Here is a 15,776-nt window from a genome sequence, read left to right as displayed (position 1 = left end):
TGGGGGCACCTTATGGGGGGGGTGGCCGATACTCGGGGCACTGTATAGAGTGGGCTACTACTGGGGGCACTGTATAGATTGGGCTGCTACTGGGGGCATGTTATGGGGGGGATGGCCGCTACTGAGTGCACTGTATAGGGTGGGCTGCTACTGGGGACACGTTATGGGGGGGTGGTGGCCGCTACTGGGGGCACTGCATAGAGGGGACTACTACTGTGGGGATTAGTACTGGGGGCACTTCCTGTAATTATGGGGGGTGGGGGGCGCCAGTCCATTACCTTGCCAGGGGCGCTCGGATCCCTAGATACACCCCTGCTCCAGTGTCCCCCAGGATTAAGACGAAAATAAAGTTTCTGTGCTTACCAGTAAAATCCATTTCTCCAATTCCATGGGGAACGCTCTATCTGGCTTTCTGTTCTGGTTCTGGTTCCGCCCTCTAGTTCTTAGAGGCTGTCCTGTCCAGTTTTGTTTCTCCTCTCCGGCTGGTTTTGTGGGCTTTGTTAGCTAACTGAGCTTGCTAAAGCTGCTGAGTTTGAGGGGCCTGTTCAGACTTAATTCTTAGTGTCCCAGGCTCCACCACCACTGCCTATACTCCAGTGTCCTCCATGGAATTGGAGAAATGGATTTTACTGGTAAGTACAAAAATCCTGTTTTTATGTATTTATTCTTGTTAACCCTGGAGGAAGAAAGATGAAATATGATGCTCACTATAGTATTCGCTTATCTTTGTTTCTGATTGTGGGGTATAGTCCTTTCCTCAGATCCCATTATTACCTTGCATTGATATGTAGATGAAGTTGGATCTTAACAGTATAGTTTTACAATCACAGTAGTAAATTCTAGCTTACTGTCGTAGCCCAAGCATATTGTTAGTTTACTTCTCTATAATAACTAAGAAGTGGGTTGGTAAATTTTAGTACTGGACTACATGTTAAGCTTGAAGGGAAATAATGAGATTTTCTACTGCAGGGCCATAGGGCTCCACAGAAGACCTTGCGGTATAGGCTGATGACGTCAGTTGTCGAGCACCTCAATAGTTAAATTTGTGCTCCCAGGATGCACCGGGTCCCTCTCCTATACCCTGCCCCCATGCCAAGGCACCTCAGTTTCATAGGTGCTCGGCACGGAGTTGAGTCACTTCAAGGGGGCCTGCGCAGACAGCCCCTGAAAATAGTTCTTCTTCAGAGTAGTCAGCATGGGCTGTCCAGCGGACCCCCAGGCTGCCACTTCAACACCTCGCCGGCGCCGAGACGCTGCGCCCCTCCCCCGCTGTTCTGCGCGCCTTTCCACAGTGGTCTGGCGTTTGCAGGCAGCTCTCCCCCCCCCCCCCCCCTCAGACACACCCCCTGTGAGTCCTCTGGTGGCCATTTTATGTGCTAAAAACGCTGGTCTCACGGGGACCTGTGGCGCCTGGGTCCCCCTGCATACCTCTCCTCCACGTAGGTCAGTGTATGTAGCACTATTCCTACTAGACACAAGGTCTAGTTAGTTGATGATAGTGCAGGTTTTCCTGGCATTGTATGTGTCTGACTGTATTCTTTTCTCTGTCAGCCATTTTAACTATCCCTGTACTTTCTCTCTCACTAGCCCTTGCGGTGATAGTGCTGCTTAGGGGTTAGTTTACTTCACAGTTCAGTTGTGATTGAGCTGAGGAGTTGACACATACATTAGTTATGTCTGGCAGTGAGTCTGGACAAGCTGATATCCCCCTCACACAGTCCTGCAACAGGTGTTTGGTTGGACAAAAGGAGGGGGAGATTATTGTGGGAGGATTGTGTACCAAGAATGCAGGATTACCTGCTGGGCCAGGTCTTCTCAAGAGCCACCCTGGGCTTGTTTGCACAAGCTTTAACTACCCTGATGGGTCGGCTTACTGCACCTCCAGTGACCTCACAATTGGGGTATGCTCCGCAGGTTGCTCTGCCATCTACGTCACAGGGGATTCCCCGACAGTTGGTTGTGGCTCATAATATGCCTTTACAACCTACCCCCTACCAGGCGTCCCCTGAACCTGTTTGGGTTAATACTCTCTCCAATACGGTGCAAAACCTGAAGGAAGTGTTACAGGGGGAGTTCTCCCAGCGTACCGCTAGGAAGGAATTACTGTCTTCTCAGTCCACGTACTATCAAGATGATGTGTCGACTGATGATGGGGAAATTCAGGACTTATCTGATACAGAGTTCCCTCAAAAGGAGGCGGAGCCTAAGTCCAAAATTTATGTACACGGCCTCATTCGTGCGGTCCGTGTGGCCATGGATATTGGGGATGAGGATACCCCAGCAGCCAAATCCAAACATGCTTTCTTTAAGGAAATTAAAAGTTCAGCGACAGCTTTTCCCCTGTCGGATCAGTTAGTTGAACATTTGGAAGAAGCCTGGAAAACTCCAAGCAGGAGATTTCAACCACAAAAACGGTTGGAGGCCGCTTATCCGTTCGAGGAGAAGTATTTCTCTAAATGGGAAACTCCTCCTCAGGTGGATTCTCATATTACATGCCTTGTCAAAAGTGCGACACTTCCTATGCTGTCCATGTCGTCATTAAAGGATGTTACGGATAGAAAGGTGGAGGTATGCCTAAAGTTCATTTTATTCCCTCTCTGGTGGTGGTGGTGGTGGGGGGGGGGGGGTCGCGGTCGCTAGCCAGCTATGGCTATATGCTGGGTGGCCAGAGCCATGCAGCGTTGGGCTAATGCCTTGGAGGCGTCCTTACCTGCAGAGGCTACCAGTGAACAAATTGAACTGGTAGGTTACCTCAGAGATTCGGCTACATATGTGAATGAGGCTGCTTTGGATGTTAGTCTCCTGACATCGCATTTCATCGGCTGCAGTATCCGCTAGACCACAGGTTCTCAAACTCGATCCTCAGGACCCCAAACAGTGCATGTTTTCCATGTCTCCACACTGAATCAAGTGAAATAATTAGCTCCACCTGTGGACCATTTAAAATGTGTCAGTGAGTAATGATTACACCTATGCACCTGCTGGGTGACCTGCAAAACATGAACTGTTTGGGGTCCTGAAGACCGCGTTTGAGAACCACTGCGCTAGACGCTCTCTTTGGTTGAACCTTTCTTGGAGTCAGCATCTGCTCTCCAAGAAAGCAGAGGGTTTACCCTTTACTGGCCAGGTCTTATTTGGACAAAATCGTGGACACTTTGCCGCCAAGTCGGCCTGCTTACCCACAGCCCCAATGCCGTCAGGATCAGGAACTCAGTCCTTTAGGACTTTTCGTTCTCAGAGTAAGGCCAAGGTTCAGTCCTTTCCCAAACCGTCGGGAACTAGGAAGGTCACAAAGCCCAAGAAACAGGCTTGGAGTGCCAGGCGCCCACCTGCCAAGCCCGACGCTAAACCTGCAGCCTGACGGGGCGGGCCTCTCCTTGGGGGACCCCAAGGTGGGAGGCCGACTTCTTCAGTTCGCCCAGTGTTGGTGTCACACACTACAGACACTTTGGTAAGGGAAGTGGTCTCAAGGGTACGCCCTTTCCTTCCAGAACAGACCTCCTCATCAATTCTTCCCTACGGGACTTCAGAGGGATCAGGAAAAGGCATTGGAACTGCAGAAGGTTATACGATCTATGCTCCTGCAGGGTGTTATAGTTTCGGTACCTACTCCCCAGAGGGGTATGGGGTATTATTCCACCCTCTTTTTGGTTCCAAAACCGAATGGTACATACAGGCCTATCCTAAACCTCAAGTCCCTGAACAAGTTTCTCTGAGTGCCTCGGTTCAAAATGGAAACCCTGCGGTCGATTTATACTGGATATGGAACCTGGGGATTTTATTGTGTCTCTTGACATTCAGGATGCATACCTGCATGTCCCAATAGCCTCAGCTCCCCAGAGGTACCTCAGGTTCGCGGTGTTACAGCAACACTTCCAGTTTCAGGCCTTGCCGTTTGGACTGTCCATGGCACCCAGGGTATTCACCAAACTTATGGCAGTTATGGCGGCCCAACTGCGGCTACAGGGGATCCGCCTGTTGCCCTACCTGGACGACCTGCTGTTGTTAGCTAGGTCTCCGGATTTTCTTCTTCAGCATCTCCAGCTGACAATAACTGCTACAAAGCCACGGTTGGTTGATCAACTGGAAGAAGTCCTCACTGACGCCCTCACAGACGATGCTACATCTTGGGGCGTTGTTGGATTCTCAACAACAGAGGATTTTCTTAACCAGGGACAAGATAACCACACTACAGGAGCGGGTTCGCAGCTGCTTACACAGTCGCCGGGTGTCGATTCACTCAGCAATGCAATTGCTGGGCTCCATGGTGTCAACATTCAACATGATGGAGTATGGCCAGCTTCATTCCTGGCCTCTACAGACACTGATCTTTTCCAGATGGGACGGATCTCCACGTCTGCTATGTACCCAGACATTGGTACTGTCTTCAGAGGTACGTCTGTCTCTGACTTGGTGGCTACACACAGATCACCTCACCAAGGGCCGCCCCTTTTGGATCCCAGAGTGGATCCTGTTGACAACGGACGCCTGTCCCCGGGGTTGAGGTGCAGTGATAGGTTCACACCTCTTCCAAGGAAGGTGGACAATAGAGGAGTTCGTGATTCCAATAAACATATTGGAACTTAGGACGGTTCTAAGGGCTCTTCAGCAAGCAAGGCTCATACTTCACGGAAAACCTGTGCAAGTCCAGTCAGACAACGCCACCACAGTGGCGTACATAAACCGCCAAGGAGGCACTCAAAGTCAGGCGGCGCTAAGGGAAGTGTCCCGCATTCTGACCTGGACGGAGGAAAATATCCCAGACATATCAGCAGTGTTTATTGCGGGAGTCCTGAACTGGGAAGCGGGCTTCCTAAGCCGTCATGATGTACATCCAGGGGAATGGTCACTTCCCCAGGAAGTATTTCAGCTTCTGGTGGACAAATGGGGCCTTCCTGAAGTAGATCTGCTGGCATCTCGGCACAACCACAAGTTGCCATGGTACGGCTCAAGGACAAGAGTCGTGGGGGCTCTGTTGGTAGACACTCTGTCGGTCAAATGGACCTTCTAGTTCGCGTACCTGTTCCCTCCGTTCTCCCTTCTACCTCGGGTGATTCGGAAGTTCAAGCAGGAAGGAGGTGCGCTGCTGCTGGTGGCTCCAGCATGGCCCAGACGTCACTGGTACGCAGATCTTCAGGGTCTATCCATAGACACTCCGATGCTGTTGCCTCAATGTCTGGACCTGTTGTCCCAAGGTCCTTGCCTCTACCCGGACCTGAGTCGTCTGTCTTTAACTGCGTGGCTCTTGAGACCGCCCTCTTGAGTTCCAGGGGTTTTTCCAGCTCGGTGGTAAACACCATACTCAGAGCTCGCAAGCCTGCTTCTGCGAGAATTTATCAGAGAGTGCGGCACACATTCTTTGAATGGTGGCGACCCAGAGGTTATAATCCTCATATGTTTGGATTATCCAGGATTTTAGCATTTCTACAGGCAGGCTTAGATCATGGTCTTTGCCTTGCTTCTCTGGAGGTGCAGGTTTCTGCCCTGTCAATACTGTTTCACCGTAGGATTGCTACCCTTCCGGATGTACACACCTTTATGCAAGGGGTGCTTCGCATCCAAACTCCTTTTATCCCACCGGTGGCTCCGTGTGATTTGACTGTGGTCCTTATGGCTCTACAAAGACTGCCATTTGAACCACTGGGCTCTGTGGATTGTTCTTCTGGCCATTGCTTCGGCCAGAAGGGTATCAGATTTGGGGGCTCTTTCATGTCGTCCTCCCTTTCTGATTTTTCATAGGGACAGGGCGGTTCTTCGTACTCGTCCTGGTTTCCTTCCTAAGGTGGTATCCAGCTTCCACATTTAATGAGGAAATTGTAGTGCCAGCCTTTAACTCCCCAGATCTCTAAGCTGGTGAAGCCTCCTTGGATGTGGTACGGGCTCTAAAGGCCTATGTGGACAGTACCAACTAATTTCGGAAGTTGGACCCATTGTTTGTCCTTTTTGGTTTCCGAAAGAAAGGATGGCCTGCCACTAAGCAGACGTTGGTTGGCAATATCAGAGGCTTACATTCATGAGGGCCTTCCTGTTCTGTCCTCTGTAAAAGCTCACTCTATAAGGTATTATGCATTCGATACCCTTGCCTCTCAGGATGCCTCATTCGGTCGGCGGATTCTCCTCTCTGCACAGGAGCGTCCCCACCCTTAAGGAGACTGCTTTGGGATATCCCCAAGGTCTACTGTGGAGCCCTATGGACCCTGCAGTAGAAAATAAGAGATATGGTAAGACCTTACCTTTGTTATCTCTCTTTCTACGAAGTCCATAAGGATCCACAGGACTCCCACCCTGTCGCACCTGTGCTGCAGATGGGCTATGTTCTGGTCACCGGTTTTTCCGTCTCCTTCTGTATGTGAGAATGTGATACTTGTGTGTTCCAGAAGTTCTTTCTTCTTTCTTCTCCTCCTCCGGCCATTGGCTTGTTACGAAACTGAGGTGCCTTGGCATGGGGGCGAGGTATAGGAGAGGGACCTGGTGCATCCTGGGAGCACAAATTTAACTATTGAGGTGCTCGACGACTGACGTCATCAGCCTATACCCCATGGTCTCCTGTGGATCTCTATGGACTTCATAGAAATAGAGATAACAAAGGTAAGGTCTTACCATATCTCTTATTTTTTTTTTTTTAATAGAGAAAGTTTCCAAAGATAGGTGCTAATCAGTGATCTATTCAGGAACAGTGCTACTGTTTAGAAAAGAGGGGTATGCAGTACCCTGCAAAAAGAGAAAAAACTGATTGTGCACATGATAGAGCAAATAATGGTCTCAAGTACTGTGTTCTTAGAAAAAAAATTTAATGTAAAAGTAAATAAACACATTCATATAAACATGTATAAAACATGCAGACAAGAGAAAGGGACAAATAAAAATCAATTCATATAGATGAAATCACTGTTGCTATAGAGATGGATAATATGACTGTCTTTATAGTCTCTATATTAACTTGTAGAGGGGTGGTGCACCCATGTACATGTTTATGAATAAACCTATACCAAAGAAAATAAAAGTATTCCTATTATGGTGCACTCACAGACTGGAAGTAAATATCACCTAGGTGTTATTTTTACGTCCAGTCGGAGTCCCCCTTAATAGGAGAACTTTCTCTTTTTTTTTTTTTTTTCTTGGGTAAAAGTTTATAACTGGTTTAAAAACATATATGTACATGGCTATAATTACATTTATAATGCATCTTTTAAGGTATGATGTGGAACTGTTTCAGAGGATTGAACACCTGATTGGTAAGAAGCTTCCAGCCTTCCCTACACAAGAGGAGGAAGTAATGATGCTGAATGAGAGAGTCGCTGAGGCACAGAGATTTGCCCGCATAGTAAGTGCCTTTTGCCATTTACAATTTTTTTTATTTTTTTTTTTATGTGGACTGTTGTATTACCTTATGGCATATTATATATTTTCCTCTTGTAACAATGTTGCAGTGTTTCTAAACCTTTTGATGATTTAAACATACCCAGAAATGTTAGCATTGAGGCATAATAAAACATTTTACATTAAAGACTAAGTCAAGGCAAGATGTTCTGGTGACCCTTGCACTATGTATTGCCCTGTTCCCAACCCATTGCAGAGCCCCATGTAACAATCTCACTTATGCACTGTCGTCTCTCTCTCTGACTGAGGGAGGAGGGGGAGTGACTGACTAAGCTTCAGCTACCGCAGCCTGGCCAAAGGAATGTCTATAGCGATTGTCCACGGTCGCAGCTATGTTATTGCAGATGCCTCAAGGAGGTGTCTGTTTGTTAAAGACACCACCTACTACATTTGCATTTGAGATGGTCGGATATGCATAGCCGCTTGTGTGCGGCTTTGCAATTATGTCCATCTCTGAGTCAGGCCCAGGGTCTCTCGTAAAGGGAAGGTGGAGGGAGTGACAAAGAGCCACTAAGAGGAAAAATATTACATCTGGACCAATTAATCAAAAATCCCAAGAAAAGACCAAAATCTGAAATATCTCAGCCATTGGCAGTGCTGCACACCCGGCGCAGTATATCCTGTGAACGGCATCGTTCAGACTTATTGCTGGTATACACCAGCGTCCACTATCAGAATTACTCACGATAGGTCCTCCCAAAATATGGTATTCTCAAACTGAAGAACATGTCAGTCTATTCTGTATGATCTTTCATTTTATGTTCTGTATGAAATATGGTATTTCCAAATTGTATGTTCTATCATTTTATATTTTGTATGAACATTGTGCGTCAATTGCTATTCTGTGTGCATGTCGGGAAAGACTGATTAGCAAGAAAGGTACTTGTTGACTGTAATCTAGTGGACAGCTCTCGCATAACAAAAATAATGTAGATCCTTCATAGTATGAGGTCATGTGTGAACAACAACTCGCCCTCTCCCTTTTATGACCCTGGGAGTATATTTACTGGTGAGAGTTTTTGAATATGATGATTCCCATAGCAACCAATCAGATTCTAGCTATTAACATTTACCAGGCACCTTCTAGAAGATCTAGTTGTCTGTTGCCTGGTAAAGAGTAAATCGGACGCATGCTTTGCGCCGGTGCAATCCGATGCACACAGATGTGTGTATATATGTGTATATATAGGTGTGTGTGTGTGTGTGTGTGTGTATATATATCTATATGTATATATATATGTGTGTGTGTGTATATATGTGTGTATATATATATATAAATAAAAAAATAAACATTCAAGGTTTAGTCAAGTGTGTGAGAAACAGGCTCCATGCGTGTGTATGTATGTATATATATATATATATATAATATATATATATATTTTGAGAAGCTCTGCATACAGATACAATATGTCTGTGGCAATTGAAGTGTAACACAGAGACTGATATGCTCAGAGGAAGTGTTCTGAATGGGGGGTTAATAGCCATTGTCAGAAACCTGCATAGAGGAACTGATATTTGCACTTCAACCAAGTAGAAAAAAGCCTTTGATGAGCTAGCAGACTTCAAGACCCAGCAAAGGTCTGCTGGTCACCTCTAAGAAGAACACCCTTACACGGTTGAATTTGGTTTAGGTAAACCAAATATTAAATATATATATTACACATTCACTGATTCACATAATGCACATACATAGACATATATGCTCACACATAGGCGCTCTTATGTGTATTCACATGCATACACACGCACTACGCACATTTGCATTATACACAAGACATACATAAATAAAAATATGCACAACGCATACCAGCGAATTTACACAACTATCTCTGATTGGTTGCTATGGGCAACATCTCCACTTCTAAAAACTCTCAAATTTAGCCCCTGGAGTCCGTGTCCTGAATTGTAAATACGAAAACCAGACCTCCTTTTTAAAGTAAGGGCCAGTACTCCACTTCTAAAGAATCCTTTATTAATCTGTGTTGTGTTATGGAAGCTGAGATGAGGACTGTAGGCCTGATTCTGCAAGGATTGTAATTGCAAAGCTGCGACCCTTGCAGATTTGGTAATGCAGCAGGAGGAATCACACCACCTGTGCATTCCTTATCCATGTGGTCCCGAAGCCGGCCGCCGCAGTTTAGAGGAAGAGTTTAGAGGAAGAGGACAGGAAATCTTTGTCAGCTGACTGAGATCCTGGCTTCTTCCCTCCCCAGCAATGGCGGTGACACGCCACTGTTTCGGGAAACGGAGGGTATCGCCGCCCCCTCCCCGCCCACAAACGACAGCAGACTGTCAATCACTGACAGTCTGCAAGCGAGTTAGCAGGACCCATTTTGCACACTCGCAGAATGGGGCCTGTGCACTAGTGTACACTGCAGAAATCAGGCCCTGTATGTATACATTTAACCAGAAAGGTGGGGATTGAAGACAGTTATGTAGTCAAACCTCTTTGACATGACCCTGTTGGTTTGGCCAGGTAACAGTGTATTGGAAAACACGGGCTCTTTATTGATCTCAAGCCCTGCTGACCTGATAGGGAGAACCTGTTAAGTAGGAACAAAGAATTAGAGATCTATAGAAAGAAATGCAATCCAGCATTCAATGTTAATTAATTGGGGAGCAGACAAAGTGCTGTGGATGCACCAAGAACTCTTGTGTGTGACATCCCCCACACTCAGCAGTGCTAAGGACTTTATTGTAAGTGTCTTAAAACTGTCACTACTTTTTACTTTAGAAGTTATTTGCATATATTATCTGTATGTCATTTTATTATTTTTTTTGTAACTAAGCCTTGAAAATATTTTTTTCATTCAAACACATATAATCATCTGTGCGGCCCATGCTACACACCTGTGTGTAACTGAAGGTGATTTATTGTTTGGAGAAATCAAAGACTCCAGAAAATTATTTCATGGTAGCAGTAGAATCGTTTATTTTGGTAATTGACTGAGGTGTGTCGGCATCACCACTAGCTTGTACAGATTGTCAGCCCTTGATCGTGACACCCACAATTTATCAGCAGTGTGTACCAAACATAGGACACAGGTTCTGAAACTCTGTCCACAGGACCCTACACAGTTCACGTTTTCCAGGACTCTTCACAGAAATACAGGTGAAATAATTAGCTCCACCTGTGGATCTTTTAAAAATGTGTCAGTGAGTAATGACTGCACCTATGCACCTGCTAAGTGATCTGTTTGGGGTCCTGAGGACCAATACATCAGCAATCGATTGTGGTAATTCTGCAATTTGCAATCGATTGTGTATAAAAATCTGCAATGTATGGGCTTCACAGATCGCAACCAAAAAGTGATTGGAATTGGTAAATCAGATTGTCCAACATGTTGGATTTCACAGATCAATTGATTGCTAGTGTATAGAGATGATCAGCAGATTTGCAGACCGTTACTAGTAAAATGATGGGCCTTTCAAGATTGGCAGATCTGTGTTTGCTGAAAATGATCTGCAAATCACTGAAAAAGATCTATAATGTATGGGCGCAGATTGCTAGATTGGGAAATCCTAAATCTGGCAATAAATCTTCAAATTTTTCAGTTGTGGTTTTCAGATTGCTGATGTATGGGGGCCTTAAGAGATACATGGAGGGTTTGTTAAACAATTTACAATCCTGTTGTAAGAGCTTTATTCACATGGGCAGTAGAGCGTTTTGTTTGTAATACATACATGATAGATCACTGCAATAATTTGTAGCCTATGTACATAGTTGAGCACAAGAATGACTCCTAATGGTGAAAGGAGGCACCCTTTTAAAGTCAGGTATTGTAGATTAGAATACTGTCTAGCATTAACCATTATTTGTTAATTAGCACCACCACAAAGTTATATTGTAAATGGAAAGTTATTAGAAGAAGGAAATCTATATGTAACACTCAGTAATTTTGCTGATTCTAAACTAAATTAATTTGTCATTTAAGGAATTAAGAGAACATGGCGAAAAAAAGAAAAAGCGTCCACGGGATGAAGACGCAGATGATGCGGAGGGCTCTTCTGGAGTGAGGAAAAAAGTAACAGGGGGAAAGTTCAAAAAGAAGGTCCACTGATAATTCAAAGACTCTTGTATATGGCATGGCTGTTCTCACTGACTACATTCTGGACTAAATACAGGTAGAACAGCCTTAACATTGAACGTCCATCTAGAATAAAGAACTTGTCTGTACAATTTACATGATGAACTTTGAAGTGGAACAACATACTTGGCTCTGGCTAAATTCAAGAACTCGTGTATTTTAAAATGAAAAAAAACAAGACTCAAAATGCTTAACTCTACTGTGCCTAATGAAGATTCCCATTAAAAACCAGTTACTGCAGGATACCCATTTACTGCAATAAAGTGAACATATCTGTTGGAATCAAAGGTTATATGCTCTGTGGGAGCTTTCATATTCTGTTTTTTTGGAAATGTTAATTCATTGTCCTAAAACTACAGTTTTAAAAAAGTCTTTAACATATTTAAAAGATTTTTTTTTTTTTTTCAAATATTTTACTGTCTTGATTATAAGTTTTTTGTTTTTTTTGAAAGAAGTATACAAAGTTGGTGTGTATTAATGACCACTGACATCTGGATTTTTATCAAGTTAACAATCCTGTTTACCAGTCTCAAATGGTGCTTGAAAGGATGTTTGACTCCATGAACCAAGAATACCAAACACCCTATGCAGTTTAATTACTGCAGTTCCTGGCCCTGGAAATTTTGATTTCGCTATACACCTGCTGCAAGTAATGTGGGTCTAGTAAGGACCCCAAAGATACACTTTTGAACAGAATCAATAATAGGAAAATTTACTTCTCTAGATGTTCAGTTGTATATGGTATTTGCTCTCCATTAAGTATACAAAACAGCTTGTTTGGATATCACAAATAAAATATTTTAATTATTAAAACATTTGCACAAGACATATACACTATATATATATATATATATATATATATATATATATATATATATATATATATATATATATATATATATATATATATATACATCCATACATATATACATATAAACACACATATATACATGCACATACATATACTCTAAGAGGTCGTATTCATCAGGCAGGATTGGCTGCCTAACTAGATATATATATATATATATATCTCTATCTCTATCTAGTTAGGCAGCCAATCCTGCCTGATGAATACGACCTCTTAGAGTATATGCATGTATGTGTGTGTATATGTATGTATGTATATATATATGTATATATATGTGTATATATATATATGTATGTATATATATATATATATATATATATATATATATATATATATATATATATATATATATAATGAGAATCACAAAGGTTTCAGAGATGAAATCAGATAATATTCCCTTCTTAAATACTAAAGTTCAAAGACGCAACTGCTTTCTTGTAACACTTTGGTATCAGAGGGATACTTATTAACTAAAATATGAACCAATGTGGCAATTTGTTTCCCCTTGGCAGCCTCACAGAGCCAGCATGCCTGTCACTGATAGATGAATACTGTGTTAGTAAACTCCGTGAACACTGGCATCCAAGTAGTTTACTAATGAGCCTGAAAGCTCTGCCGTTTAGGATGTAAGTTACCTCAGTCTCTTATTCCTAGTAGTATACCATATATAAAATAGATTGAGAACAACTGAACATCTAGCGCAGTAATTTTTCTCTTATTCATGAACCAAGAAGCAGCAACATTCACAATTGTGACTTTGTATTGGTTTGCACAGACACCTCTACCTTTGCAAGCTTTGACTTTAGGCCGGGCTTTATATAGAAATACAGTATGAAGCCCTGAAAAAAAAGTGTAATTCTCCAGTGACAGGAGCAGAGGATATGTTGAGTGGTTGTTGCACATGAAATGCAACTTTAAATAATTCATTACTCCCTGGAGCTAACTAGGTCCGTCCCAGACCTAAAAGCAGTCACATGGACTAGCCACTGGAAAACGAGAACTGTGTAGCACTGGATTTGGGGTAAGGGGGGTTGTCTTTGGGACTGCCAATCAGACGCTACAATTATAGACACTGCAGCTTCTAATAGGTTCTCCCTCATGCTTTGCTTTTCTGCAGCCATTCTACAGTGGTGAACAAAAATATTCACTACATCAGGGCTCGACAAATTTTTCTTAAATCTAGTAGCCAGCTTAAAAATATAGGTGCCAGACCATCGTCACAAACCACACATGCTTGGGGTGGCCCACCTATTTGCCTTTTAGTGACCAGGGCCTAACGCCCAGGTCACTCTCACCTATTTTGCCGAGCAAATACCTTATTTTGGGCCTAATGCCCCCTATGTAGCCTGGGCCTTGTGCCCACCTATATGCACACAGGCCTATTGCCTGATTTACCCCACAACGGCCTAGTGCCCGACAACCCGTGGTTGTCCACGGAGGGGTTAATAGTAGGCCTCACAGAGGGTGGTTCCTAACAATCTGGAGCTTCTTTTTGAATTACTTAGAAGAGGACCAATATATGCATGGTTTGGCTTGCCCTTCCATTGCTTTATGTATTGTTACAGTAAAGCAGCTGTGCCATACAAACTTGTTCTTTCAACATGTGCACCATATTGCTTAAATATAAAAATAAAAGCGTCTGAGGGAAATGTTTTCTTGCGTTATGCAGAACATTGTACAAGTTTAAGGGGTTCTGGTCCCTGTTGGTTGGGGATTTTTTTTAAGTGAATTTGAGTTCTATTCTAACTTGCAACCACCAAGGAAGTCTATTTAGTAAGAGACAGCTTTTCAAAGCTGCCACTTCTTGGTGGTTCTGGACACTGAATTTAAACTGGGAATAATATTAAATGCCAAATCAAAATTGGTAACCATTTAATATTATTGGCGTTTTAAATTCAGTGTCCAAAACCCCAACGACAAATCGGCCTCTTAAAAAATATTCAGCCATGTCTTGAACTACAGTTTTCATTGCACCGTGGACTTCAATATATAGATCCACAATCTGTAACAGTTGTATCATATATCGGGCCAAATGTAATAGGGTGAGAGTTTCTGGAAATATGAGTTTAGCAGTAAATTCTCACATTGGTCGAGTTTTATCTTCAAAATGGGAAAACATCTGGATGAGAGTTTAAATCGTGAGTTTCTTCTTCAGGATCCATAGGCTCCACAGGGAGACCTTGGGGTATAGATTGGGGAACCAAATACGGGCACCACGCAGTTAAAGCTTTCAGCTCCCAGGATGCACTGGGTCCACTCTCCCTATAACCCCACCCCCGAGCCAGAGGCACTTCAGTTTGAGTAGGCGCCCGGCCGGAGTCGGGTCACTGTTATCGCAGAGGGGCTGTTTAGCAGCCCCTAAAGTTATTTTATTTCATTTTGTTTTTATGATTTGTGGTAGTTTTAATCTCTACAGAGCATGCAGCATTGGACGTCTGTCCTGCCGCTTCGTCACCCCGCCTGCACCGCGACGCCATTACTGATCTGGGGTTCTCGGCGGGAACCCGGGGTCTGTGCTAGCCGGGCCCCGCAGACTTCCCAGACTGCTGCCAGATCTATGGGGATAAGGTATGGCGGATCACCCGCGTATGAGCAGTCATTGCCTCCGGTCTCAGGGGACAGACCGGTGGCGCTGAGGTGGACGGTGCAGACAGTATCTGCACGGGAAGCCAGAGTCCAGGGGGTTAATATTCAGCCAGGGGAGAAAGCCTTCCCTGTTGTAAAGGCTTCTCAGCTCAGCGCGCCTTTCCATTGCTGTCTGGCTTTGCTGGGCTGCTTCCCAACTTGGGGTACGCTTTCTCTGAGGTCTCCGGCGGCCATTTTAGCTCTATGATACAGCGCAGATCTCCTAGGGTGGAGTTGGGTCCAGCACCCCTGCGTACTTCGCCTTTGGGTCAGTGTACACAGCACTATAGCCTTCCCAGACACTGAATCTGGGCGGTAGATTGTAGTGTCATTTGCAGTATATTGTATGTATGTATATATATATATATATGTGTGTGTGTGTGTATATATATATATATATAATACATTTTTTTTTCTCTCTCTCTCAGAACCACCCTAAGCACACCTGTATTAGGGCAGATTGTAAAGAAAAGGGATAGATATAGAATGACAGGTGAGAGAATGAAGCACAGACAGTCAGTGCTAGCATAAGTCACATAAAATGCAGAAATTATATTAAAATATTTTATATATATTTATATATACACATATATACACATGACTTGTAAACAAACAGCGGCACTCCGGGGGCTTGTGATGAAAATATAAATAGTGTATTGCAGTCAATACATAATCCCAACGTTTCGGGACATACACGAATTAAGGGACGTGTATGTCCCGAAACGTTGGGATTATGTATTGACTGCAATACACTGTTTATATTTTCATCACAAGCCCCCGAGTGCCACTGTTTGTTTACAAGTTGTGTGTGTGTA

At 43.9% G+C, this 15,776-nt stretch overlaps 1 protein-coding gene across 1 annotated transcript in view; it reads left to right on the top strand.

The window, feature by feature from the left end:
• DDX47 (DEAD-box helicase 47) overlaps positions 1–11,849 on the top strand; it is a 98,014-nt gene extending 86,165 nt beyond the window's left edge. The window contains exons 11-12 of the mRNA XM_088468010.1: positions 7,195–7,324; positions 11,316–11,849. Coding sequence (XP_088324136.1) covers positions 7,195–7,324; positions 11,316–11,441 — 256 coding nt within the window. The 3' untranslated portion in view covers positions 11,442–11,849. The remainder of the gene's footprint in view (positions 1–7,194; positions 7,325–11,315) is intronic.
• The last annotated feature ends 3,927 nt before the right edge of the window (positions 11,850–15,776 follow it).

The sequence above is a fragment of the Taudactylus pleione genome, unplaced genomic scaffold (assembly GCF_031769625.1).
Source record: "Taudactylus pleione unplaced genomic scaffold, aTauple2 ptg000080l, whole genome shotgun sequence".
Classification (NCBI taxonomy): Eukaryota; Metazoa; Chordata; class Amphibia; order Anura; family Myobatrachidae; genus Taudactylus; species Taudactylus pleione.
The sequence above is the reverse complement of the archived record's forward strand: the minus strand, read 5'-3'. Positions and strand labels throughout refer to the sequence as shown.